Source organism: Eschrichtius robustus, chromosome 17 (genome assembly GCF_028021215.1).
Source record: "Eschrichtius robustus isolate mEscRob2 chromosome 17, mEscRob2.pri, whole genome shotgun sequence".
Classification (NCBI taxonomy): Eukaryota; Metazoa; Chordata; class Mammalia; order Artiodactyla; family Eschrichtiidae; genus Eschrichtius; species Eschrichtius robustus.
Window position 1 is genome coordinate 70,572,217 of NC_090840.1, and position 27,868 is coordinate 70,600,084.

Consider the following 27,868-nt stretch of genomic DNA (forward strand, 5'->3'; position numbering starts at 1 on the left):
CCGCCCCGGCTCCACCCTTCCGGAATCTGCAACGCGCGCCTCAAACTCCGTGCGCGGGGATCCTGCGCGCCCGTTCGTCCAGGCTCCGCCTACCCTGCCTCAGGCCCCACCACCCGGGGACGCCACCAGCGGCCTCGAGCTCCGCCCACTCCGTCCCCCGAACCCTTGTTGCGCGTAGTGCGCCGACGCCTTCGCCGAAGCCCGCCCGCGGGGCTGGTCCAGTTGGTCCGCCTCAGGCCTGTGCCGAGGCCCACCATGGAAGGGGACGTCTCCGCCGCCGCAGCCGCCCACTACCAGCCGGCCAGCCCCCCGCGGGACGCCTGTGTCTACAACAGCTGCTACTGGTGAGGGGGCGCGGGGCCGGCTCCCGGCATCTCCCTGGCCCGCTCGACCGCGGCGTCGCAGCCGGGCCCCGCCTCTTCCCGGCCCCTCCCCGGGGGCGCTTGGGGCCTTGGCTGGCGAGTTTTCCGGTTTGAGGGGAGGAGGGAGCGGGAGTTGCAGCCCTTGTTCCTTGAGTCGAGCGTGGGCGTTTGGGTGGGTGAGTGGGTATTCGCCAGAGTGGTAGGGTCGGTGGTGCGTTACTTCTGCCCGGCTCCTTTCGCTTGGACGTTTGTCAGCAGATCTCAAGGCTTGGGCGGCCAGGAAGGGGAGTTGGAGGTGGAAGGTGGACCGCAGAGAGCCTTTGGAAATTATTCTGCTGAAGCCTGCGTGGTTTCACACTGATGTGAAGGTCATCTTAATTTTGGAAGAGAATGAAAGCGCAAAGATCTTACAGTAACATTCCCAAGATCACCCAGCTAATAGCAGCCCGTCAGGCCCTTTTGTACCAGAAACCAGGATCTGAACCGCCGTGTCGTCATTATAATAGTGATTACATTTACACGTAGCACTTGATGTATGCCAAGCATTGTTCTGAGACGTTTATGTAAACGAAGTCATGTGAGCCCCACAGTTACACGAGGAGGTCGGTACTGTTGTCCCCATTTTAAAGGTGAGTACATTGGAGCTCAGAGGGATGCAAGTAATTTGCCTGAGGCCACATAGCTTGTGAGTGAAGGAATGGGGATTTACACGCAGAGTTTGGCTCTGGAGTCCACACGCTGTACCCCTGTCCTAGGCCACCTCTGTGGCTGAATCACCACTCTTATCTTGGTCCTTTTCACTCTCACACCTACCTTTCCCTTGCTTGAATAATGACTTCTAACCCCACTTTCCAGTCCCTGCACAAAAAACCTTAGGGCCCTCTAAAACTACCTTTCCCTCCTTCAGATGGTCACCAAACCGATGCTATGAAGAGCTCCCCATTTGTTCAGCTCTGACTGCATGTCAAGCCTAGTGCCAAGTACTTCCATCCATGCTTAGGAGATAGGTCTTTTGTTATCATTCTCCTCACGAAAAGACTGAGCCACAGAGAGGCCTGTTGTTTGCCCAAGGTCACACATCTAGCCAGTGGTGGTGCTGAACCTGGAACCTCTGCAATGGTGGGACCATGCTTCTTCTGCACTTTACTTCTGCCCTGTCTCTCACCTCAGTCCTGTTAGTTCTTGTCCCTAACATCCATTGATTGTTTTATTCATTCATTCAGTAAATGTTTATTGGAGCGTGTGATGCATGATTCTAGGCACTAGAGATACAGCAGTGAAGAAAATAGACATGTTCCCTGGTAAGATCTCGTACTTCTTACATTTTGGTTGGGGGAAAGCAGACAAAACCAAGTTTAGCCATGTTTGGGAGTGTTAAGTGCTATGAGAAACATAGAACAAGGTAAGGGATGATGACTCACTATATTATTAGGATATTTAAAGATTTTATTTATTTATTTATTTAGTACTCCAATAAAGATGTTAATTAAAAAAAATCCCTAAGAAATTATTTTGTATTCCAGAAACCACAGAAGATATTATTTATAAAATGACATTTGAACAGAGAGCTGAAAAAAGAGAGGGCGGGAGCTTTGTGGATATTGGCAGGAGATCATGCCAGGCAGGGGGAACAGCAGGTGCAGAGGCTCTCAGAAGGAAGCGTGCGAGAGTATTCTAGGAACGACAAGGAGGCCTCCACGATTGGAGTGGAGCAGTCCGGTGGAAGAATAGTAGGAGGTGAATGTCTCTTTAATAGAACGTCTCCTTATAGTTCCTTCAGCCATGGGCCAGACCCTCCTCAGCTGGCCGTTGGGGCCTGTTTCAGTCCTTCCTAACAAGCATCTCTGCCCAGCTCTCCACTAGCCCATTAGGTCTTTAACTTCAGCTGGCTTCACACTGCTCAAAGCCATTCTAAATTTGAACGTGCCAGAGAATCACCTGGAGCTTGTAAAACATGCAGATTTAGGGTCCTACCCCAGAGAGTTTGGATATGTGAGCAGCACGGTAGAGGAGTCTGAGTTTGGTCCATCAATCACATTTCAAGGAACTCAGGCCTAGACAATAAAGTCTGTCATCTGAGTGTAGCAAGCCTTCTGAAGATCTGGTCACCACCTGTTCCTTTGACCTCATTGTGAACCTGCCGTCTCTGCTCTACCCGAGGGTTTCTCAGCCTTGCCTCTGTTGACATTTTGAGCATGGAAATTCTTTGCTTGGGGGTCTGTCCTGTGTATGGCAGGCTCTACCCACTAGATGCCCATACCACCCTCACCCAGTCTATCACAATCCAAAATGTCACCAGACATTGCCAGATGTCCCCTGGGGGGCAAAATCGCCTCTCATGGAGAACCAGTGCTCTATCCTGTCTGAACACATCAGGTAGGTGCACGTTTGCTCCTGCGGATGCTTCTAACTTGAAATAAATGCCTCCCCTCTACTGCTGTTAGCTTCTGTCAGATGTTACTTATCTTTTAAGACCCAGCTTAATGATAATAGTGGAAGCCAGTGTTTGTGTGGCTCTGTGCAGTTTGCAAAGCATTTTTGATTCTGTTGTAATTGTTTTGGATTTTTTCAAACATTTGTTGAGCACTTGCTGTGTGCTAGGGATTCTCCCCTTCTGCATGCTTCTCTGACCTCAGCCCATCACCGTTAACCCTTGCAGAATCCCAGCCCTAATACTGCTTTGTCAGCATTTCTGCTACCCAAATAATCAGCTGACAGCCTGGGGCATTATTATTATCACCCACTTTTTTTTTTTTTTTTTTTTAACCAGTTAAATGAGTTCCAGGACTCACACCCGATCCAGGGCACTTTCTATTCCAACAGTGACTCCCAGCATTTCCAAGGATAAGGCCCTCTTATTTTTATTAGCATCAAAAGTCTCGAGATCCTCCTCCGTAATATTGATTGTACTCTTGCAAAAAAAAATCCAGAAAAAGGGATTGCAAATTCAGTAACTCATGTTTAATTTTGCTTTTTCTCTGTGTAACATTCACACATACTTGAAAAGTGATAGCAGAGTATGTCCAGGCTACATGTGTATTCAGCCTACTACTAGTGCTTGTGGTACATGTGGATTCAAGAACTTTTTGGATTAACTCTGTGCCCATTCTTGGGAGGGGGAAGGGGAACATCAAGGAGCACCCACTGACCTATACCTCCTCCATCTTCCTGTATCCCTCAGAATTAATGACTCCCTCTATGTTTGCTCTATGCATCTTTTATGGCCTTTATGATGCTTACTTATTTATGGATCTGTATGGCTCCTCTGAACGTCTGTGAGCTCTAATTTATCATTACATCCTCCAGGCACTTAGCACAGTGCTTTGTACATCACAGGCTCTTTGTGGTCAACTCTCCAAAATGTCTATAGGATGGGCAGACAAATGTTTTCTCAAAACTTGGTCTGAGAACATCCAGATTAAAAAAATTTTAGCTACTACGTGTTACATGTCACATTGAAACAGTAAAATTTTGTTACTCCGTGCTACACATCCTGTAGAATTAGTAGCAATCTCCTGTTGGTACCTCTACCACCATTTTTTTCTGTTAAGGCTTCTTAGGTGTTTTAGGGAAAAACAAAATCATAGAAAAATACAGACGCTCAACTTCGGTACTTTAAGCCTAGTTGTATGGAGCGTTGAGACAGCTGGACAAGAGCAAGACTGAAGGGAAAGTGTGTCTTTCCACAGAAAGGCGCCAGTCCTCAGTGCCGTTTGTGTCTTGCCTCATTTTCAGGTAGCATGGTGTAGGTGGCTGGAAATTAGGTTTTGACAAATCGAGTCAGTTGTGTGAGCAGGGTGTTGGTGTAGCTCATTTTGAGCGGAGGTGCTGTGTGACTCATTAGAAGAAGACAGGACCCCAAAGCCTGGGCTGTGAATACTGCCAGGAGTGACTGGGCTTGCCCATGCTGGAGTGTGGCTACCAGTGTGGCTTGGTTTGATGCACTGGACATTGCTTTACGTGGAGGGCTCTACCACTGCTTCAGATAGCTGAAGTCCTCTCATATAGAAGAGATTCATCTGGGGCAGAAGTATAAGGAAGGTGGATTTCAGTTCAGTATGAGGAAGAACTTTCTAAAAGTCAGGACCTCTTCCATACTGAGAGGCTCGGGGAATACCACTCACAAGGGGCTCCCTCCAAAAGAATTCCTGGACATATCACATCGCTGTCCCGATACTTTCCAGTCAGGAGTCCTCCTACAAAATACCCATCCTGCCCCATTCCAAAGGGGAGCAGGAAACCAATGTTAACTAAGATTTCTTGAGTGTTTATGATGTGATTATACCCATTTTACAGAGGAGAAAAGCAGACACTCAGGGAGGTCAAGATGTCCAAAACTTCTTACCTTGTGAGTGGCTGAGTTGGAGTTCCAGCTGTATCTCAAGTCCCTGGACTCAAAGCTTATGGAATATTGCCATAGCATTTGAGTAGTTTATTAAATGCCTCCATACCCTAGTACTGCTGACAGAGGTAACGAGCTCTGCGTCTGCAGAGGGGTCCATGCGCAGTTTAGGTTGGTAACAGCTTGCTGGGGATTTATTTTTTTAAAGCTTTTTAATTTTTTATTTTTAATTTATGTTTGGCTGCGTTGGGTCTTCGTTGCTGCGCGCGGGCTTTCTCTAGTTGAGGCGAGTGGGGGGCTACTCTTCGTGGCGGTGCACGGGCTCCTCATTGCTGTGGCTTCTCTTGTTGGCGGACCATGGGCTGTAGGCGTGTGGGCTCAGAAGTTGTGGCTCACAGGCTCTAGAGCGCAGGCTCAGTAGTTGTGGCACACAGGCTTCGCTGCTCCGCGGCATGTGGGAATCTTCCCGGACCAGGGATCAAACCCGTGTCCCCTGCATTGGCAGGCGGATTCTTAACCACTGCGCCACCAGCAAAGTCCCTTGCTGGGGATGTTTTTGAGAAGGTTCAGCTGTTAGCCAGTTGTTGGATGAGATGGTGTTTCAGGTCTCTACCAATTTTTTTAAATGTCATTATCAGTCTTTTGTTCAAATTTGAAAGACATAGAGCGTTCTTGCTTAATTATATTGATTAAACAATTACTTTATTTCAGTGAAGAAAATATTTGGAAGCTCTGTGAATACATCAAAAACCACGACCAGTATCCTTTAGAAGAGTGTTATGCTGTCTTCATATCTAATGAGAGGAAGATGGTAAGTTGGGGAGTGATTGTGGAAATTTAAGATTACATTAGAAGCTAAATAGACCATGGGTTTAGCACTGTTCTAAAATGTGCTTTATAAAATACAGCAATATTTTAAAGTTTGTTTTTGAATGAGATTTTTTCCTACCAGGACATGGTTGAGTTAGTAGAGCTTAGTCCCTTACTTGCAGATAAGGAAATATGTGATGGTATGTTTATGCAAATAAAATCCACTTTCTTTAGGTATTAAGTTAGAGCATTTTAAATTAAACTTAATTTTTAAATTAAGTTAGAGGCACATATTCTCAGGTTTGAAGTAAAGGTTTCTTTGTTTCTGGAGTTTTAATGGAACTGTAGTAAACTTCTATGAAGTATTAAGAAAAGTAAGCCCTTAATATTTTGTAAAGCACTTTTGCGAGCATCATCTTGTTTGATCCCAATGGAAACCCTGTGAAGTAGACAAGGTCCAGACAGCTGTCTCCGTTTTATAGATGAGGAAATAGAGACTCAGGGAGGTCCCATGAATAATTAAGTGGGAAAGCAAGATTTGAACCTGCCAGGAATTCAAATTCCTAGTTTAGGTCTCTTTCTACTCTCCAGAAAACATCTTGTAATTAATTATTGCTCCTTCATTGTTAAGGACACTTGGAAGGATTTGGATTTCTTCTTATCCATTCATTCTTTCACCTTGATTGTTGGTTGCCTAGAAATATTTTATTTTTCATGTATGTATTGCTTTAAAGAATTTAGTAGTGGTTTAACTGAAGTTGTGGCTTAGGAGAGTTATTGTATTTTGTAGATACCTATCTGGAAACAGCAGGCAAGACCTGGAGATGGACCTGTGATCTGGGTAAGATGGTCAACACAGACAGCTTCTGATGCAATAGTACTTGTAATCCATGAGTGGTCTTTATGTTTTGGTAGAGCAGAAATGATGGGGCAGTAGAGAAAGACTATGATAATTATTAATAATTTGACTTCTTGACGATAGATGTTATTTGGTCTAAGGTAGAAGCACTTATGGGCATGTTTTCTTTTAATTTTGAAATTATTATAGGAATGATTTTAAATGGCTGATGTAGCAGATATATTTGTTATCTAGACTCTTGTCTGTTTAGCACTGGAAGGAACTTGAGCAGTATCTAGTCCAGCTGCACAGTAGAATTATCCAGAGACTGTTAAAAATACAGGTTTCTGGGAATTCCCTGGCAGTCCAGTGGTTAGGACTCAGGGCTTTCACTGGCAGGGGCCTGGGTTCAATCCCTGGTTGGGGAGCTAAGATCCTGCAAGATGTGCGACATGGCAGAAAAAAAAAGAAAAAAAAAAAAAAATAAAGGTTTTTGATCTAGTCGATCTAGAGGTTCAGGAATTAGTGTTCTTAGTAAACTTCTGAGTGAACATGACTGGCATTTGGAAAACATGGATCTGCTCCAACCCCTTCATTTTTCAGGTGAAGAAACGAGCCAAGAAAGGCAAAGTGAATAGCTCAGGGTCATTTAGCTGATCATTGTCAGGGCTGGGTCCTTTCCAGTACACATCCATATGTCACCTTAAACTGGTCCCCTGAAGAAGAGAATTGTTTATGCTAAGAAACATGAAGATAAAGTAAAACTCCATTCATGATAATGCAACAAACATCGGGTTTCTGATGCTTATTTAGAATAAGATATCATTTGAATTGGCTTCATTCATTTACTTAACATATATTTATTGAGTGCCTCTTATATGCCACGCACAAAATAGACTGAAATTCTTGGCCTCATGCTCTTGCTTCCTTCACCAGCAGGGGATCCGCTGCTCTAACATTGAAGCCCAAATCCAGCAGTGTTGGGTTAGGAGTGCAGGCTGAGTCGGACACATTGGGGTTAAACCCCAGTCCTCACATTGGTGGGCTGTGTGAGCTGGACAGGTTGTTTACGCTCTTTCTTCGGTGTCTTCCTCTGGTCACTGGAGGCTTTGGTGAGATAATGCATTTGAAGCATTGTCCTGGTATCTGGTACCAGTGCTCTAGAAGAGTTAGCTATTATTGTTAGCAGAGCTACAATAACCCCAGTTGCGTACTGTCCATCTGCCCTAGCAATCATGCCCATTGCTGAAGTGCTCAGCTGATTTTGAGTCACGGTCTTGCTTCCTGTCTTCAGGAAACTCGCAGGGAAAGGACCTGTCCCCCTTTACACAGCAGCTCATGGCGGCTCAGGGTGGGGAACCTTGTTTCAGGAAGTGTCCCCACAGATTTTCTATGTGGAGTAAGTCTCTGGCAGATTGATCTGGGTCTCACGGCTGTTCTGTTGCAGGGAATGGGTAGGCTTCCCTAAGTGGGTAGAGGCACGATCCCCGAAGGAACAGATCACTTTCTAAGTGGACATCCCTGCCTCTAGCCCCACTGGGTCTTTTCCAGGCATTTGGACAAGCCCTGTACCCAACTCAGAGAGTGAGGCTATTGCTGGAATCTGCATTCCTTGGTTCCCCATGTCTGCCGTGAAGGTGACTCCTAGTTGAGGCCTGCTTTCCCTCTCGAGTTCACCAACCATCTGTTATGTAGGAGTATGGACCCGAGCTAACCAGAAGGGTATTCCTTGTTTATGCCTTTTCCTCTCTTTTTTTGGGTTGTGCCTCGTTCCCTGGTCTTAGTTCCCTGACCAGGGGACGAACACACGCTCTCTGCAGTGGAAGTGTGGGGTCTTAAACACTGGACCGCCAGGAAGTCCCTGTTTGTGCCTTTCCACAAGTTGTGTCCTCCTTCTGGGAAGCTCTCCCCTTCAGGCAAGAGGCAGTGACGGCATCCTTTCCTCAGTGAAACGCTCCTTAGCAGTTGCCTGCCTTTTCCTCCCCGCCCACACCCACCCCCCCCACACCTTGGTTGGCTTTTTATAAGGCTGATTATTTACATAGTAGTCTCATTAATTCTCGCAGTAATACTGTGAGTAATACTGTGAGGTAAACACCGCAGTGATCTCCGTGCTATAGAGGAGGAAGCTGGCTGGTGGTGGGGCTGAGGCTGAGCCAGGTGGCCCCGCTTCAGGTGCCCTTGCCTGCGTGCTCTCCCACCTCCGCTGAATTACCTCATCATCTCGCTGGTCTGCAGCAGTTGACTTGTGTTTCCCACTCGCTTCTCTAGGAACTCCTTGAGGGTAAGGACCTATCTTTCTCATCTTCATATCTGTATTTTAATAGCATGGTTTCCCACAAAAAAATAAGGAGTACATATTTCCAAAAAAATTGTAATATAGGGTAGAAGACGTCAAGAGAGAAACAGATTTTGGATATGGCGGAGACTACTTCTGGCAGGGGTGGGAGAAGATCAAAGATGGGCTCATGGGGAAGAAAGCATTTGAGCCGGAGCTGGAGTGATAGATGTGGGGAGAGTGGAGGAGAAGGTGGTGCAGATGGAGCCGAGCAACGTGAGCACGCCTGGGGGAAGGGAGTCGTGGACTGTTACCGGGGGAGCGACGCTTAGTTCATGTATCTGGAGGGTAGGATGCATTAAGGCGGGGACAGGGAATAAGCTTTCATTTCTGATGCTATTCTGCTTTCTAAGATAGAACTGGAGCCAAAGGAAGCACTTTCGGCTCTGATGGTGGAACATCTCCAGTCTCAATTATGTTCCCCACCTCACTGGGTCAAATGAAACATCGTTTGAGAAAGTGCTTTGTAAGCTCTGAAGTACTAGAAATGTAAGATGGTATTTCTAACATTGTATTAATGTGATTGAACTTTTTATCTCGCAGTGCTGTTCTCTGTGAGCGCGTTTTTCTTCTGAGGATCTCTAAGCATCACACTGCCCTCATGTCCATTGATAAACCTCCCTGACGTCCCTTCCAGCCCTTAGCTGGTTTGGTCAGTGCCCCGTGTCCGGGAGTGAGAGTGAGAATTCACATGTGCGCTGGGACCCTGCTGTGCAGGAGAAGCTCTCTGTATTCTTCTTCCTTAATGGCTACAGATTAGGGCTTGGCTGACTTAAAAACAATAACAACCACATTTTAAAGTCCTTCCCCTCTCCAGGCTGTCCCCTTTGTTAATGGTTTGGAGAATATCCTTGTAGACTTGTTTCTCTGTACTCATATGCATGCATGTGTACTTCTGAATGCACATGCCTGTCTTTATATACACGTAAATTTAAAAAATAATGTATAATAATCTGCAATTTGCTTTTTCCATCCAACTGTGTAACATGGATTTAGTCCAATTTCCACAAAAATTTACCTACTTCTCTTCAGCAGCTGCGTAGGACTCCATCCTATGGCTGCATCGTGGTTTGGTAACCATTCCCCTCTTGGTGGACTTCTGGTTGTTTCTGAATTTTCAGTGTTATAAACAGTGCTGCAGAGATTGTCTTTGTTTATATACCTTTACATGCATGTGGCCATACTTCTATAGGCTGGATCCCTAATGGTAAAATTGCTGGATCGAAAGGTGAACATTTAATGTACATGAACATTTCCACTATTTGACTGTTGCCTGTCGCTGGACATTTGGTCTGTTTTCAGGGTTTTGTGTTTGCTTTATTTTGCTATTATAAGGAGGACTGTCTTAGTCTTGTATATGTTTTTTTGTTTGTTTTTAAGGCTTCAACTTTATTTTTTTTTTTAAGATTTATTATTTATTTTATTTATTTTTGGCTGTGTCGGGTCTTAGTTGCGACACGTGGTATCTTCGTTGAGGCATGTGGGATCTTTTGTTGGGGCACGCGGGCTTCTCTTTAGTTGTGGTGTGTGGGTTTTCTCTCTCTAGTTGTGGTGCATGGGTTCCAGAGCGCATGGACTCTAGTTTGCGGCACGCAGGCTCTCTAGTTGAGGCACGCGAGCTCAGTAGTTGTGGTGCGCGGGCTTAGTTGACCTGCAGCATGTGGGATCTTAATTCCCTGACCAGGGATTGAACCCACGTCCCCTGCATTGTAAGGTGGATTCTTTACCACTGGACCGCCAGGGAAGTCCCTTGTATCTGTTTTTGATGATATATATGCATTATTACTATAACCTTGGAATACACCATCATAAGGTAACCTGGTTAACTTCAGCAACTTTTACTTCTAGGATTACCATGTTGTCTTGCTTCATGTTTCAAGTGGAGGACAGAGCTTCATTTATGATCTTGACACTGTTCTGCCATTTCCCTGCCCCTTTGATACTTACGTGGAAGATGCCTTTAAGTCTGATGAGGACATCCATCCACAGTTCAGAAGGTGAGGAAATTCAGGGTGGATTTACCTACTTTCTGAAGTTGGACCTTGACAATTAGACAGCGTTACTTTGTGTGTTTGTTTTTGCATTGGTTTTGTAAAGATCACTTGTCTTGGCTTCACCATTGAGTTGATGTTTGAGAATCATGTGCTCTACAGAAGATTCAAAATGTTTTAAAGTTTTAAAGGTTGTCCGTTGTATAAAAGGTTGGCAGTCTTTAAAAATTTGTGTGATGAGATCCAGAACATTTTCTAACAGTTGTTTTGGGGATTTCTCTCATACTCTTCGTTTTGGGTGGGTGGGTGGTGGGGTGGCGGAGCTGGATGCCTGGCGATGACAGAAGTCAGAGGGCTGTGACGGCAGCACCTGGAAATTACGCCCTTTGCCCCTCATATATACACTGAGTAAGTAAAGGCAACCGGGTACACTTCCATGCCTTTGTAGTTTGGGATTTCAGCTGATCATTTCTCATGGCATCTTTAACAGGTATTAAAGCTACATATATATTTGTGTATCACTAATAGTACAAAAATGCCTGTCTAGTTTTGTGCATGTCATAGAAAATGAGTCTATATGAGAATTGAGTTAGAATTTCAACTGTGATATAAACAAATGTTGGTTTATGTACAGGAAATTTAGAGTGATCCGCGCAGATTCCTATTTGAAGAACTTTGCTTCTGACCGATCTCACATGAAAGACTCCAGTGGGAACTGGAGGGAACCTCCTCCATCATATCCCTGCATTGAGACTGGAGGTGAGCCAAGGACGCCCTCTCACAGGGGTTGCCCATCACTGTGCAGATGAGCGTGGCCCCTTAACCAGGGATGAGAAGCGCGTTGTTCTTCGGGTAAGACTCCCTGAGTGGTGAGAGGTAAGAGGGAGTGTAGTTCTTACATTTATCAGATGCAGAAATGGAAGGCACAGGGCGCAGGACCGGAAGGTGCCAGAACTCATGGGAGAGGAAAGGCATGAGGGAGCCGAACCACGACCCCGTTGCCGAAGTGCTGGGTGTACCTGCTGCTCGCGCCCTGGACTTGGGGAGATCTGCGTGTTTGTGCCGCTTAGCGGTGGGACTGGTAGCGCCTTGCTGTGGTGGGTGTCACGTGATGGTGAAGGAAATCCCCAGTGCATCTTTGGGATATGTGAAATGTCGTTTCACTGGCTCTGTGACAAAATCTGCATTAGAAGGAGGTGAGAGCTAGCAGGTTTTATTGCCCCACTCATCTCATTTATGTGCTTTCAGGCATCAGTCCAGTTACGAATTTCTCGAGACTTAAGTAGGTAAAGGATTCTTCACCATGTTACTATTGTTTGGCATTCACCTGAGTTGGAAACATTATTTATGGTGGGAATTAATTCGCAACGTTGCCATTTATTGGTGAAACATCCCCTCACAAGGATGATACCGTCTGAGTGAAAATGCTCTGTAAGCCGTGAAGGATGCCAGAAAAATAGGACATTAGTGTTCAGAGTTCAGCACGGGAGAAAGTAAAAAATATATTTGGTGTATTTGAAGTGAGTGAACACTGAAAGAGGATTCCAACTCTGATTTTTGAGGCTCTCTGTGAAAAGCTCTCATGATTTTTAAAGTTTATATTGGAGTTACTTTGGGTTCACCAACCTGGTTCCCAGCCTCAGCATTAGAATTGGGATAGCTCAGGTCAGGAAAGGGCATCATGGGTCTTGCTTTCAGTCTCACAAACCCTGCTACACGGCGTGGTCTGGACAATGCTTGCACGGCTCCCCGTTTCTCTTTTACACGTGAGCACTAACGCAGAGCCTGACACGTTATGGACCTTCAGTAAACACCACCTTGTCAGCCCTGGTCGTTCCTTTGGGTTTTAATGACTACTTCCCAGGAGGTGCCTGGCAAAGGTGCCAGGCTTTGTGCCAACCCCTTCACGTCTTATTTACACTTACTCTTCACTTGGTAGACGCGCACTGGAGCACGTGAAGGTTCAGCCCTCCGCCTGCCCCCGGTGCCCAGCTGGAAGGAAGTAGGCTCCATTTGTACCCTGTGCTCAGGAGCGGGGAGCACGGTATCTTTTTTTGCCTTCTATGTACTAGCTCATCAGGGGCCTTCTGAGGTTGACATTGGGACTCAAAGGAATCTGCTCTGAATGTGGGATAAACATACTGGTTTCTCGTGTAGTAATTTAACCACATGTTCATGGTCTCTTGTGTGGTAAATCCATTACTTCAAGCCCTGTATTTATCAAAGGAATGTATTTGAAGTTAGGAGACAGGGGAATTACATTTAGCTAATTAGTAAAAAAAAAAAAAAAAGGTTAAAAAAGAAAAAAAAAAGGTTCAAGAAGACATCAAACTTTAAACTGATGCAGCTTTGTTTTTTTCATAGCAGCTTTCCTTGGTCCCCTGCATTTAGTTATGGAATTGGCCTTTAGGGCTTAAAATTTAGTACATTTGATGTGTTGCACATTACAATTAAGCCTATACATTTAATAATTTTGGTGGCCATGTGTCTGCAGGCCCACTATTTTCAATTCAGCATTTAGTGTATTTTAAATAAAGGAACTCTTTTTTTTTTTTTTCTCCCCTCCCTGAAAAAAGAAGGAAACGGAGATTCACAGTCTTGCAGCCTTGCTCTGAAGGCTCAGTTCCAGTACCAGCCACAGATGGTTCAGTTCTTAAGGACATTTCCCAAGTCTTGGGCTAAGTTATAGGGTCTACCATATTTGTCCCCTTCTCTTTCTGAGCTCTTTGCTGCCTTTTGTCTGCATTTACCTCGCATCTCCTTGTCTCAGATGACGTGTTATAGTAACACTGGCTAATTTGAGCCCAGCTGGAGAACCAGTGTTATGTAAACAGAAATGTTGTAGTGCCTCTTGGGGAGATTATAGGCAAGTGCTGATTTGTTATACATTGATCTTTAAAAATTAAAAAAATTCTTATTTTATTTTTATATGTTATTAGGTAATGAATGCCTGCAGATCGTAATCATCTTTATTTACTTACATTAAAAAGCCCTAGAAAATGAATACAGTTGTATTTCAGAAGTTGAGGTTTCATTTAGCCATTTGTTAAAGATTTTAGCTGACTTACATGGAGTCTGGCATCTACCCCAGGTAAGCAAGAACTTTTGCCACATCTCTCCTGGGAGGTGCCTGTTTTTCCTTTATTTTGGATTCCTTGGTCATCGTGCATCCCTGGCTCTCTGATGACTTCAACAGAAGTCCTGCTTTTGCTGATTATCTAGCTTTTCTTGTTGTAAGGGTGGGAGTGACTCTGTTTCTAGTTTTCTGTATCCTAGGTGCTTACCTTCATTTTTGAAAGATATATTTGTTGGGTAATGTATGCTAGTTTTACATGTTTTTTCTTTCAGTTTTTTAAAGGTGTCTCTCTCTTGTTCTCTGCTTGCTTAGTTTCTGATCAAGGAGCATGCCATTGTTCTTGTGTTTGTTCCTCTAAATGTAGTGTGTGTTTTTTCCCTGCTCTGGCTGCTTTTTAAGGTTTTTCTCTTTATCTCTCGATTTCAGCAATTTGGTTATGATGGACTGTAGCATAGTTTTCTTTAGGCTTATTCAACTTGAGGTTTGTTAAGATTCTTAGATTGGTGGATTTATAGTTTTCATCGAATTTGGAAACATTTGGCCATTATTTCTTCAAATATTTTTTCTGACCTCTCCCCCCCCCTTTTTTTTTTTAAATTAATTAATTAATTTATTTATGGCTGTGTTGTGTCTTCGTTTCTGTGCGAGGGCTTTCTCTAGTTGTGGCAAGCGGGGGCCACTCTTCATCACGGTGCGCGGGCCTCTCACTATCGCGGCCTCTCCTGTTGCGGAGCACAGGCTCCAGACGCGCAGGCTCAGCAATTGTGGCTCACGGGCCCAGTTGCTGCATGGCATGTGGTATCTTCCCAGACCAGGGCTCGAACCCGTGTCCCCTGCATTGGCAGGTGAATTCTTAACCGCTGCGCCACCAGGGAAGCCCCATCCCCTTTTTTAAAAAAAATTCTTGTCCTTCCCCTACACGTATGTTAGATGGCTTGTTACTTCTCTTAGGTCAATGATGTTCATTTTTTTTCAGACTTTTTCTGTATGTGCTTCATTTTGAATAATTATTTTGTCTGTAAATTTATTGATCTTTTCATCTTCATTAACTAATTTGCTGTTAATCCCATCCAGTGCTTTTTTTTTTTCATTGTACATATTTTATTTTTTCATCTCTAGACATTCCATTTGGGGCTGATTTAATATCTTCCATTTCCCTCTTTGTCATGCTCATGTTTTACTCTACCCTTTTGAGTATACGGAGCATGTTTATAATAGCTGGTCCTTGTCTGCTGATTCTGTTATCTCTGTCGTTTCTGTCTGTGAATGTTGATTGATTTTTCTCCTGGTGTTGAGTCATATTTTCCTGTTTCTTTGTGTGATTCGTAATACTTGGTTGGGTGCCAGGCTTTGTGAATTTGAGGTACTTTTAAAAACAGTGTTGGATTTGCTTCTGGCATGCACTTAAATTCCCGGGGGTCAGCTGGATCCTTTCAGGGCTTGGTTTTAGGCTTTTTAAGTGCAGGTTCAAAGCAGCCTTTCACCCAGGGCTAATTTAGCCCCACTGCTCTGGTGTGACCCTTCTGAGGATTCTATCAAGTGCCCATGTGTTATGAGTTCTCTCTACCCTGGCTGGTGGGGACCATGGAAGTTCTGGGAGTTATTAGACTGACTGCTTTCTGGTGCTTCTTTCCTGGCCTCATGAGATTAGTCCTTAACCAAAGACTTAGGGGTAGAGGAGTGAGTTCCCTCTGCAGAAATCCGGGACACTCTCTGCGTAGTTCTCTCCTCTCCCACACTGTGTCCCTCACATGTAGCTGCCAGGCCCTCCTGAACTTGGATCTCTGTCTTCCCATCAGCGGGAAATTCCCATGCTGTTTGTGTCCCTGCCTCAGTGCTGTGGTCTGGAAACAGCCCCCCGGGCAGTGAGCTGGAGGGATCCTACAGCTCCTGCCCTTGTTTCTCTTTTCTTAGCAGTCAGTCGTGTGTTGCCCATTGTCTAGTGTCTGGAAACAGTCGCTAAATATATTTTGTCCACTTTTCTGACAGTCTATGGTGGAAGTGCAGTTCCCATAACAGTTCTTTGATGAGTAGAAGCATCTCTGTACACACTTAAAAATTTGTAGTATGGAAAATTTAAATCATATACAAAACTAGGCAGAACAGTATATTAGACTTTCAACGGTTATCAGCTCACGGCTGATATCCCATCCACGTATATCCCATCCACTTTCCCCCTTCTTGTATTATGTTGAAGCAAATTCCAGATATTATATCCTTTCAACTCTAAATGTTTCAGTATGAATCTCTGAAATATAAGGATTAGTTTAAAAACTATATGACCACAATGCCATTATTACATCTAAAAAAATTAACAATAATTCTTTAAAATCAACCTATATCTCTGTAGTCAGTGTTGAGATTATCGCAGTTATCTCATGAAGTCATAATCTTTTTTCATGTAGTTTGTTCATTTGAATCAAGGTCCAGATACAAACCCCCCTTGGTGCTTGGTTGGCATGTCTCTTTAGAGTCTTTTTTAATATGTAGAGATTCCTAGTCCCACTCTCTGTTTTTTTTTTTTCTTGTAATTTATTTGTTGAAGAAATGAAGCTGGGAGAAACGGTCTGGATTTTGCTGATTGTATCTCTTTTTTATCCTCTGTACTTCCTATAAATTGGCAGCTGTATCTAGTAAACTGGCAGTTTGCTTATTTATGTATTTTTTCATTTAACTTTTTATTTTGAAATAACTTTAGACTGCTAGGGAATTGGTTAAAACGGTACAGAGAGCTCCTATATATCTCTTACTCAGATTCCAGGGGGATCTGAGAAAACCATAGTGTAATTATCTAAATCAAGAAAATAATAAATCAGTATGAAAATATTGACACAGTACTGTTAACTTACAGACCTTACTTAAATTTTGTAACTTTTCCCCCTATTTCTGTTTTCTGGTCCAGAATCTAACCCAGGATATTACATGTAGTTGTCATGTCTCCTCATCTCATTCTCCTTCAATCCTTGACAATTTATTTATTTTTATTTTTATTTTTTTTCTTTACAACTTTTACCCTTTTGAAGGTACTGGTCATTGACTATGTATAGTGTCCCTCAGTTTGGGTTTGTGTGATGTTTTGTCATGATTAGATTGATGTTATACATTTGAGACAAGAATACCAGAGAAGTGATATTGACCCCTTATGAAACATTTGAATAATTTTCCCTACTTTTGGTCTTCTGGGTTGTTTTATTGCTGTTAAGCCAGAATTGTGCTTTCAGTGGACATTTCTTTCATGTATTTTTGTAGATTCCAAAATGAACCTGAATGATTTTATCAGTATGGATCCTGAGGTAGGATGGGGAGCCGTCTACTCACTGTCTGAATTTGTACATCGGTTTGGCAGTCAGAACTACTGAAATTGACCTCTGGATGTAGTGCCATGGAGAAATTCTAGGACGTGAACAATCCACCCCTTCATCTGAGACAGCAAACATTATGGTACATTTGGCTTGGAATTATGCTTTCCTCTTTTAATTCAATTGAGTTGAAGCATAAGTGAACAAAAGAATAAATAGAAACAATTTCTTTTTGGTATGTGAGGTTGAAACTTGATGTAGTTGCTCAGATATTCCTACTGCTCATTTGTTAAAAAATGTGAAGACTTATGCCAGTAATTGCTTTTGTTATGATAAATGTGTGGACTTTGTGTCTGTTTTGGATGGTTCATGTCTCTCCAGCTATACTGTAAGCTCCTTGAGGGCAGGGCTGTGGCCCGTTGCTCTGTGAATCTCTAATGCCCATAAAAGGTGCCCATAAAATGTTTGCTAGTGACTGTGCTGCTGCCTGAAGAGGGCTGACGTTGTGAGCTCAATCAGCAATAAGTATTAGTCTTTCTGGACCATTCATTCTGTTCTTAGCAAAGATCGCAGCCCTCTCAGGCTTAAGTGTTGTTTGGCCTATTTATATATGTTTTTAAATAAAATTGACCTAAATTAATTTTGTTTTGAAGATTTTGTGTCCCTCTTTGATAATCTGGGATACCCAAGAATGTCTCAATTATAGATGGGAACCATTGCTTTAAAATACATTGATCAGTCTTCCTTCCTGAAGATGTTTTGGAAATTTGGCTTTCATCATATAATTCCAGATAAAAGATGTTTGGTATTAAACCAGCATATAGCACTAACTCTCATTCACGTCCTCCATGGTTCTGTTGTAAAAATGAGCAAATTTCTTATAACAGGGCTGCGCAAACTTTTGCTCTTAGATGAGTCTTCTGCTTACTCAGAAATTTCCATTCAAATCCTCTGCCTTGTGCTCTGGAGGGACACCTGCAGTCATTTCCTCAGGAGTCAGTCAGTCAGTCAGTCTAAGGAAAGACCATATATCCGTTTGGCTCGGCTGACCTGGAAGATGCTGGGAGAAAGTGAATCAACTTCGGTAAGAGGAATACAAATACAACCTAAATTATTTTTATAATTTAGAGTTAAATATAGACACTAAACTTAGATAACTTCGTTGAGTTTCAGATGGTCATTTAAAAAGTATGTGACTACAATAACGAAGATAGATTTTGGCAGGTTGTACCACAGAAATACTTTGCCCTGAGCAAAAAGAATTCAGAGACCCCAAAGGATTGTGATCTGATTTACAAATTGCATTTTTTGGAGCTTTGGTTTTTGGTTTTTTTTTTCTCCTGCCAATTTATGAGCAGGTTTCCAATCTGGTATTCAAAATTATGTCTAGTGCAGACCAGTCAGACAATCTTGTGTGCGTAAGTTTGAACTTTCCAGCCACCTTGCCTTGAAATTGAAAACCCCCTACTTCTAATCAGTGTGATGAGCAAGGTTTATAGTTATGTTAACATATCCAGTGGCTGTTGTCATGACTTGTTAGAAGCAATAGAGGACATCTGGTATTTCTACCTACCACTCCTACAGTGCCCTTTGGGGAACTCTTCTTTGAGTATATCACATATTGTATATAGTCCTAGTGGCCCATAAACAGAGGCATGTAGCCTAAACCGGGCCAGGCTTGGACCCCACCCCTGGACAAGTCTAGGAATAGCCTGTCACAGTGTTCTCTGGAATGGCTGTATTGACATTAAGAGAGGATAATTCTCTGTCCATCAGGACTGCTGGGCTAGGGCCCCTGGGAGTTTGGGGCTGCTGGTGGGTATCTTGACTGCCACAGAAGAAAGGCCTGCCCGCATAATGCACCCAAGCAGAGCGGGAGCCCCAAGGACATTTCTGAGTGCCTGGATCTTTCTTTGCTTCAAACCAACCCCAAGTTTCGAACTTGCCAGTTATACAAACCAGTGGGTTCCTTTTTCTCTTCAGTTTGTGTGAGTTGGATCGCTGTCATTTTTAACTGGAAGGTAAGCTCCCTTGCAAGATTTTTCTTCAGAATTGTTGATTTCATCAGGAACTGTTTCTTTTGTCTCTCTGTGCTTAATTTTTCTCTGAGGTCAGATTTGCTTCTCTTTATACTCAGTATGTGTGAGAGAACTGAATAAATACTGATAAATGCTGTTTGGAAAGAGGAACTTTCAAGAAAAGCAGGGGACTAAAATAGAATTTGTAGTTGACTATGAAAATAAGAGAAATAAGGTATCTCTGAGAATCTGACGGGAAAGCAAAACACAATATAAAATGGCTCCCAGGTCAATAGAACTGACTATACCTGATTGTGGGTATTACCGTGGCTTTTACAAGTGGTTGTGTCTTTCAGAAGAAGGGGTTGTTAGCAGTGGAAGTAAAGACAAACGCTTTTTTGTGTGTGGTTTTTCTCAGTTTAGTTTTTAATTATTTAAAAATAGATGGCACATGTACATTGTACAAACGCAAAAGATATAAAAAGGTATATAGTGAAAAGTACTCTTCCCTCCCATTCTTACCTTCAGTTTTCTGATTTCCCTACCCAGAAACAACCTGTTTTCAGTTTCTTTTCTATCCTTACAGGAATTTTTTTATGCCCATGGAAGCATATAGCATTATGTATTAAATTCTGGGGTTTTTTTCTTCCCACAAATAGTAACACTCTAAAAGTATTGTTCTGCATTTTACTTTTTAAAGTTAATATATTTGGATATTTTCCAATCAGTACATGTTGAATTTCCTCTTTCCTTTTAAGGGATACATTGTATTCTGTGGTGTGCATGGTCCATAATTGAACAGTCCTGAAGTTGTTGTAGTCTTTTGTTATGACCCCCCAAAAAAAAAAAAGGTTCCAGGAGTATTTTTGGCCATGTGTCTTTATAGCAATTTCTGAGGTAAATTTTGGAGGTGTAGACTGCTAATTGTCCCACCGAATCCATTCTCTTTTTTTCTAGAAAAAGGGATACAAATGTTTTCTATAAAGGGCCAAACAGTAAATATTTTAGGCTTTGCAGGCTATAAGGTCTCTGCTGTAGCTGCTCAACTCGGTCTTTGTAGCTGGTAAGCAGCCATAGACGATATATAAATGAATGGATGCGGCTGGGCTTCAGGAAAACTTTGTTTATAAAACGTGGGGGCTCAAGGATTTGACCCTTGGGCTACAGTTTGCTGTCCCTTGTTTCAGAGTCACAGAGGTGCAGCTGGCCTTGTGGCTGCTCTGCCAGCGACTACATTTCCCAGTGCCCTTTGCAGCTAGGTATAGCCATGTGACCAGGTTCTCACCGTAGGAATGTAAGGGGAGGGGTGTGTGTCACTTACAGGGCTGACTTGTGGGACGTTGCCCACCCACTCCTTCACACCTCTCCCCCCTTTCCTACTGGATGATATGATGGTGACTAGAATGACCTTGGAAGCCACCCACTGAAGATGGCAGAGCCACCATCAACCTGGGTTCCTGAATGACCCTATGGAGCCGAGCTGCAGGCCTGCCTGAAAAGTATATTGTAGAACTGTTCCATAAGAGACACACTTGTGTATTTTTTTAAGTCACAGAGTCATTGGTGAGTCTTGATTCTGCAGTTTAGCCCTCCCTAGTTAATACAATGCCCATTCAGGACTTGTCACAAGGTATTTCTACTGGGTTGGAAATGAGACTTTGTGATGTTCCATGTGGAGTTAGATCCTCGGTGTTTTCGTGCAAGCTGCCCCTAAAGTGTCCTGGAGTGTTTGTGGGATTATTGCCCTTTGCAGAATGTTCAGGAACACTGAACACAGATATCCATCCATACCTCTTATTTTGCATGAGGTTCGAGAGCCTTGTGGGAAAGAAGCCAAATGAATCGTGTCCTCATTTACAGTTCAGACATGTGTGGGCCTGTCTGATGGACTAGGGGTCCTCAGAGCTATCTTAGCTAGAGGAGAGGAAAACAGATTCCTGAGGGAAAATCACTCTTGAGTGAGGAAGACACGTGGCTGAGTGGACCAGATCTGGCAACGAGGCCTGGTGGTTAGAGGGACCACCAGTGGCAGGTACAGCGTGAGGTGTGCTTCCTCATTGCTCACCCTTCATGCGGTGCACCCCTTTCCTTGCTCTCTCACCCTCTTGAAAGCCCTGTCCTCTGGGAATGAAGGGAAAGAACTGTGTCACTAGGGGCCCAACACGGCTCTCTGGGAACCTTGCAAGTAGCTGGTCTTGGGCATCAAAGGAGAACAGTGGAGGCCAGTGGCCTGAGAGGTTGGAATTCTGGTGGTTGAGTGGTTGGCTCAGAGCAACAGAGCAGAAGCATGATAAAGCCTGAAGGCTGTGGCTCTGATTTTCTGTGAATCCCCATTTCATCAGGACTTTTTTTTGGTTGCTGTTCAATTCAAATAAACACTTACTAAGCCTGTGTTAAATGGGGGCATGGTTAAGAGAGGCCCCTCTTCTGTCTGTGTACAATTCCTGCCACTCTGTTTATCGTCATATGTCTCACTATTCTTTTATAGTTATTCAAACTCCTATAATGGAATGGTAACCTTGTTCAGAAGCTCAGAATCTTCTTAGAAAGTTGTTAGTAGAGTGATGGCCACAGCTAGTGGAGAATCTGCTTCATTTTCTGAAAAAAAAAAAAAAAACAAAAACCACTGAGCTGGACTCGTTGCTTCCCATGAGGATGCTGGGCTCATCGCTTCCCATGAGGATGCTGGGCTCATCTGGGGCTTCAGTCATAGGCTCTTCAGAAAAACCAGCAATGACGTCTTCTTTACTCCGAAGTTCTTTACTCCGAAAGTTCCCTGTGGGAAGAGAATGATAATCAACGGTGGCCTCAGTGACTTCTTCCTCAGAGCTCAGGGTGTTTAATTTCACCTCAGTAGATAAAGCAAAAGTCTGCACGTTCTCCAAATACAAGTCAGTGGTAGTTTCTTCATCTTCAGTGAAGCCTGCCTTGATCAGTGGTCAAGGCTAGTCGGTCAGTGGTCGACTCTGTGTCTGTGATGAATTCCGGGAGTCGTGTGGGGTTGGGCACAGCCAGGGTGAACCAGGCAGAGGGGAGGAGGGCCTTCCTGAGCAGGATGCTGATGCCAGCGGGGAGCATGGGGGCTTGTGAAGGTGAGGAGGCTGAGCGTGTCTCCATCTCATCAGGACTTCGAAGTAGAAAATGACCTTATATAGGATTCACAAGCTAGTGGGGGGCTTGCGTACATTCAGTTTATAATAGCAAGCACCCCTGACAATTCATAGAAGTTCTTGGTGAAGAATGCTTATTAAAAAGCTGGACTTAGTTTTGGTGAATATGTGCTTAAATCATGAAGAGTTGGGATTACTATAAAAGTGAAAAGTTTGTACTCACTGGTGGTTGGAAGCCTGGGACATACCAGGTACTTACCATTCGGGGAAGGGGAAGTCATAGTCATTTGCCTTGAATATATTTGGAGAACGGAGTTAGAAGATACAGGCAGGTTGCCTCCCTCCCTCCCTCCCTCCCTCTATCCACCCACCCAGCGTGTATTACATGCCTGCTATTTGCAAAGTTAGGCCCTGATGAATAAGGCAGAACTGTCCTAAGAGAAGACATGCAGAGTGCTCAGGTTCAAGGGACAGAACCTCTGTCCTTTATTAGTATGTCTTTTATTACCTCACTTTCATTAGCATGTAAAGCAGAGGGCCGGCCTTGGAGGAGCCTGTTGTATAGAAATCTTTTGGTAAAGACATGGCACTTAGAGATTGCGCTTTGAACAAATATATAAGCCAAAATGAAGGACTTTTCTGTAATTATTTAAAAGGATCTTGAAGGAAGAAGTGATTATTCCAGTACAGAACCAGAAAATTTGGAAACACGTGAGCATCCCTAGGACCAGAAAGACCAATCCAGCCTGAACCAGAATTATTCACTTAGTTCCCCTAGTTAGGGGTTACCGTCAGCTCTTCAGTGAGCAAGAGCTGGAGACTTATGTTGGCACCACTGCCTCTTCTGTGTAGTAGCTGTAGGTATGTATCAGTAATATATAGTTGAGTCTATAGTACTCATTCTGGAGGCTAGTGACAGTTTCTCTGAGCAAGTCCTTTTGCCACCTTCATAAGACACTGAGTGAAAGAAGCTGTCTAGTTATAACTGCAGTGAGGTGTTCAGGCTGAGTGCTGTAAATATTATAGACCAGCTTCTGATACTCAGTGTCGGCAAAAAGTGCTAAGTAGTCCCCCATACTGCATTATCTTTCAGCATGTGGCACACAGTAGATGCTCAATAAACATTTGCTACATGAATGAATATATATTTATGAGGTTCTCTCAGTGTGTTTCCATGAGTGCTGCTAGTTATAAAATCGATGAAATGATGTGTAGTTGTGCACATAAAACAGCTGCAGCCAGTCGATTAGGTTAAATTTGGTTGTGAGACAACTATTACCACCGTTTTTTCTCTTGGCAGAGAAATGACAGAAATGCACTGTGGGAGAGCTTCTCTCTCAGCCTATTCTTTTGCCCTTTGTCCCACTGTGCTCCCTCCCAATCCTGTTTGGACATTATTTGTGCCGTTTCTGAGAAGAGGATTCAGAAGTGTCCCAACTAATGAGAACATTTTGTCAGGGTATCTACTTCCCTGTGTGCCATGACTGAAGAGACAGAGGGAAGGAACAATACACAATACCCCTGTATTTCACCATGGTGAACCGCAGAGTAAATTTAGCCCCTTGTAATATAGCAAGGGTGCTATGGCTTGAATATTTGTATCCCCCCTACCCCACTCCCCAAATTCATATAGTGTAATCCTAACCCCCAAAGGTGGTGGTAATAGGAGGTGGTGGGTGTGTGTGTGTGATTAGATTAGATTAGGAGGGTGGGGCCCTCATGAATGGGATTAGTGGTGCTATAAAAGAGATCCCCCGGAGCTCCTTCTGCTCTGTGAGAACACAAAGAGAAGTCTGCGACCTGTGATTTTACCCAACCATGCCGGCACCCTGATTGGACTTGCAGCCTCCAGAACTGTGAGCAATAAGTTTCTGTTGCTTATAAGCTACCCAGCTGTGGTATTTTGTTATAGCAGCCCAAATGGACTAAGACAAAGGGTTCCTAACCTGGAGTCCTAACACACATTGAGTGTGTATATGAGTATATTTTCCTGGAGAGAGGACACATAGTTTGTATTACCTATTTATTCATTTAACAATATTTATTATTATTTTAATCTATTGAAGGCCTACTCTATAACCTCAGGCTCCAGGTTAGATGCTGGTAATGGAAACCAGAATAGCTTTTGCTCTCCTTTGGCTTGTAGGCTGATGATGGAGACTGACATCAATCAAAGAATCACACAGATGGCTGTACAATTGCAACTGTGAAAGTGCTGTCAAGGAATGGTACCAGTTCTATGAGAACATGTAATGGGGGAAATTAGCTGGTTAAAGGGAGTTGGGAGGCTTCTTGAGGAAGTGTTTCATCCTTTCAAACAAATAGCTCCTACTATGTGCCAAGCACTGTTCCTGCCCTGGTGATTCAGCAGTGAAGAAAACAAGCCCCTGCACTCATAGAGCTCACATTCTGGTGGAGAAGACAGACAATGGACACATACTGTGTGTGGAAGAATGGTTGCTATTTACCGAATTGGAGAAGATTGTGGGTGGAGCACTTCTGGGGAGGAAGATCAGGAGTTTTATTTTGGACATCTTAAATTTGAGATGCCAGTTCAATGTCTAAGAGGAGATGTCAGATAGGAGTTGGATAAAGGAGACTGGGATTCAGGGGAGATGTTCAGGCTGGGAATATGAAATGGGGAGACCTCAGTTAATAGACGGTATTTAAAGGCACAGGACTCAGTAAGATCACTGAGAGAATGAGTGAAGACAGAGAAGAAGTAGGGGGACATAGCTCTGGGAGCTTTTACGTTTAGAGGTCAGGAGATGAAGAGACACCAGAAGGAGGACAGAGGGAGGGGTTGGTCAGGGAGGGAAGAGAAGACAAGGAAAGCTCGGAGAAGAAAGTGATTCAGCAGGGAGAGAGGGCTCTGACACATCAGATGTTGATGATCAGTTCAGTAAGCTGAGGACTGAGATGACCGTTGGCTTTGGCAGTGTCTTCAGAGGTCTTCAGAGCAAGTTCAGAGGAGTGATGGGGATGAAAGCCTACTTGAAATGGTTCAGGAGGGAAAGGGAAGAAGGAGGCAGAGTGGTATGGTAAAAGGAACAGAGAAGTGGGGCAGTACTGGAGGGGGACGTGGGTCAAGGGGGACAGCTCTGAACCTGGCCATCACCCAGTTCTTCCTTTATAATGAACAAATTTACCATTTCTAGCCCTCCAGAGAGACTTCTAGGGACATCAAAGACCTGTCCTCCAGGCCCGTTGTTCTCATGCAGGGCAAACACTGCTCCGTTCTTGACTAGATCCATCCCTTGGTTCATGCAGCCTTCCTCAGCATTGACATGGAAGAAAGAAAGCTGGATACCCCCAGAGGTATAGTCATCTCTTGGTACCTGTGGGGGATTGGTTCCAGGATCCCCCACGGATACCATGCTCCATGGTTGCTCAAGTACCTTATGTAAAATGGGACAATGCAGTCGGCCCTCAGTAACCATGGGTTCCACATCAGTGGACTAAACCAACCATGGATGGAAAACTGCAGATTGAAATCCACAGATGCGGAACCTGTGGATAGCGGGCTGGCTGTATTTCATCAATGCAATTCCTATCAAATTACCAATGGCATTCTTCACAGAACTAAAACCAAAAAAAATCTTAAAATTTGTATGGAGACATAAAATACCCCGAATAGCCAAAGCAATCTTGAGAAAAAAAAAACGGAGCTGGAGGGATCAGGCTCCCTGACTTCAGACTGTACTACAGAGCTACAGTAATCAAGACAGTATGGTACTGGCACAAAAACAGAAATATAGATCAATGGAACAGGACAGAAAGCCCGGGGATAAACCCACGCACCTGTGGTCAACTAATCTATGACAAAGGAGGCAAGAATATACAGTGGAGAAAAGACAGTCTCTTCAATAAGTGGTGCTGGGAAAACTGGACAGCTACATGTAAAAGAATGAAATTAGAACATTCCCTAACACCATTTGTAAAAATAAACTCAAAATGGATTAAAGACCTGTATGTAAGGCCAGACACTATAAAACTCTTAGAGGAAAACAGGAAGAACCCTCTGTGACATAAATTACAGTGAGATCTTTTTTGACCCATCTTCTAGAGTAATGGAAATAAAAATAAGCAAATGGGACCTAATGAAACTTAAAAGCTTTTGCACAGCAAAGGAAACCATAAGATGAAAAGACAACCCTCAGAATGGGAGAAAATATTTGTGAACGAATCACCGGACAAAGGATTAATCTTCAAAATTTACAGGCAGCTCATGCAGCTCAATATCAAAAAAAAAACCCAATCCAAAAATGGGCAGAAGACCTAAATAGACATTTCTCCAAAGAAGATATACAGATGGCCAACAAACACATGAAAGGATGCTCAACATCACTTATCATTAGAGAAATGCAAATCAAAACTACAATGAGGTATCACCTCACTCTGGTCAGAATGGCCATCATCAAAAAATCTACAAACAGCAAATGCTGGAGAGGATGTGGAGAAAAGGGAACCCTCTTGCACTGTCGGTGGGAATGTGAATTGATACAGCTACTATGGAGAACAGTATGGAGGTTCCTTAAAAAACTAAAAATAGAATTACCATATGACCCAGCAATCCCACTACTGGGCATATATCCAGAGAAAACCATAACTTAAAAAGACACATGCACCCCAGTGTTCATTGCGGCACTATTTACAATAGCCAGGTCATGGAAGCAACCTAAATGCCCATTGACAGTTGAATGGCTAAAGAAGATGTGGTACATATATACAATGGAATATTACTCAGCCATAAAAAATGGGTCATTTGTAGAGATGCAGATAGACCTAGAGGCTATCATACAGAGTGAAGTAAGTCAGAGAAAAACGTATCGTCTATTACGCATATATGTGGAATTTAGAAAAATGGTACAGGTGAACCTGTTTGCAAGGCAGAAATAGAGACACAGACGTAGAGAACAAATGTATGGACACCAAGGGGGGAAAAGCGGGCGGGATGAATTGAGAGATTGGGATTGACATATATACACTAGTATGTATAAAATAGATGACTAATGAGAATCCGCTGTATAGCACAGGGAACTCCACTTCGCTGTACGGTGGAAACTAACACAACATTGTAAAACAACTATACCCCAGTTAAAAAATAAATAAATAAAAATAAGGAAAAAAAAAAGTGCACAGATGTGGAACCGGTGGAGAGCAGGCCGGCTGTGTTTCATCCGGGCCGTGGAGAAGCCTTGCCACTACCACAAATAGGCTCCCTGCTTTTTTCCTTGTCCCCTTCCCACCTTTCAGTGTTTTCTGCACAAAGCAGCCAGAGTGATCTTTTAAAAATATAAACCAGATCATCTCACTTCCCTTCTTTAAAACCACCAGCACCACCACTTCACACTGGCTTCAACACGTACTTAAGGTAAAATCCGCTGTTCTTACTCTGGCCCACAAGGCCCTGCGTGGTCTGAATTGGCTGCCTCTGTGATTCCAGCTCCACCACTCCCAGCCATTCCCCGTCCTGCCTCCCCTGTGAGGTTTCTGTCTCTGAGCAGGATGAACTCATTCCTTCCTTAAGGACCTCACATTCCATTTGCTCTGATTTGACCCTTTCCCCCCATATTTTTTCTTGGCTGTTAGCTCCCTGACAGGTCAACTAATCCTTCCCTGGTCATGTGTCGGAAGCTGCCTGCCCCAGTCAGCGTCAGGCTACTTCACCACTTTTTTCCTTC

General features: G+C 43.6%; 1 protein-coding gene across 3 annotated transcripts; it reads left to right on the plus strand.

Annotated features, from left to right (window-relative positions):
* The first annotated feature begins 72 nt into the window (after positions 1-72).
* Positions 73-17,696, plus strand: NTAQ1 (N-terminal glutamine amidase 1). Of its 3 annotated transcripts, XR_011070876.1 has the most exons (7): positions 73-344; positions 5,416-5,515; positions 6,305-6,355; positions 10,539-10,687; positions 11,316-11,440; positions 13,621-13,772; positions 17,007-17,123. XR_011070876.1 is itself a non-coding variant. In XM_068526254.1 (6 exons), the coding sequence occupies exons 1-6, from the start codon at positions 256-258 to the stop codon at positions 17,114-17,116; spliced, it is 624 nt and encodes a 207-aa protein (XP_068382355.1). In that variant the 5' UTR covers positions 79-255; the 3' UTR covers positions 17,117-17,696. The 3 variants fall into 3 exon arrangements, 2 of the variants coding, with proteins under 2 accessions (XP_068382355.1, XP_068382356.1); XM_068526254.1 differs by lacking the exon at positions 13,621-13,772 and having other exon boundaries at positions 79-344; positions 17,007-17,696; XM_068526255.1 differs by lacking the exons at positions 73-344; positions 13,621-13,772 and adding an exon at positions 502-991 and having other exon boundaries at positions 17,007-17,696.
* The last annotated feature ends 10,172 nt before the right edge of the window (positions 17,697-27,868 follow it).

Coding starts and splice junctions, on each gene's coding strand:
- NTAQ1 (XM_068526254.1), top strand. CDS start 256: ATGGAAGGGGACGTCTCCGCCGCCGCAGCCGCCCACTACCAGCCGGCC. Junction 5,516..6,304: donor TATCTAATGAGAGGAAGATG/GTAAGTTGGGGA, acceptor TGTATTTTGTAG/ATACCTATCTGGAAACAGCA. Junction 11,441..17,006: donor TCCCTGCATTGAGACTGGAG/GTGAGCCAAGGA, acceptor GTATTTTTGTAG/ATTCCAAAATGAACCTGAAT.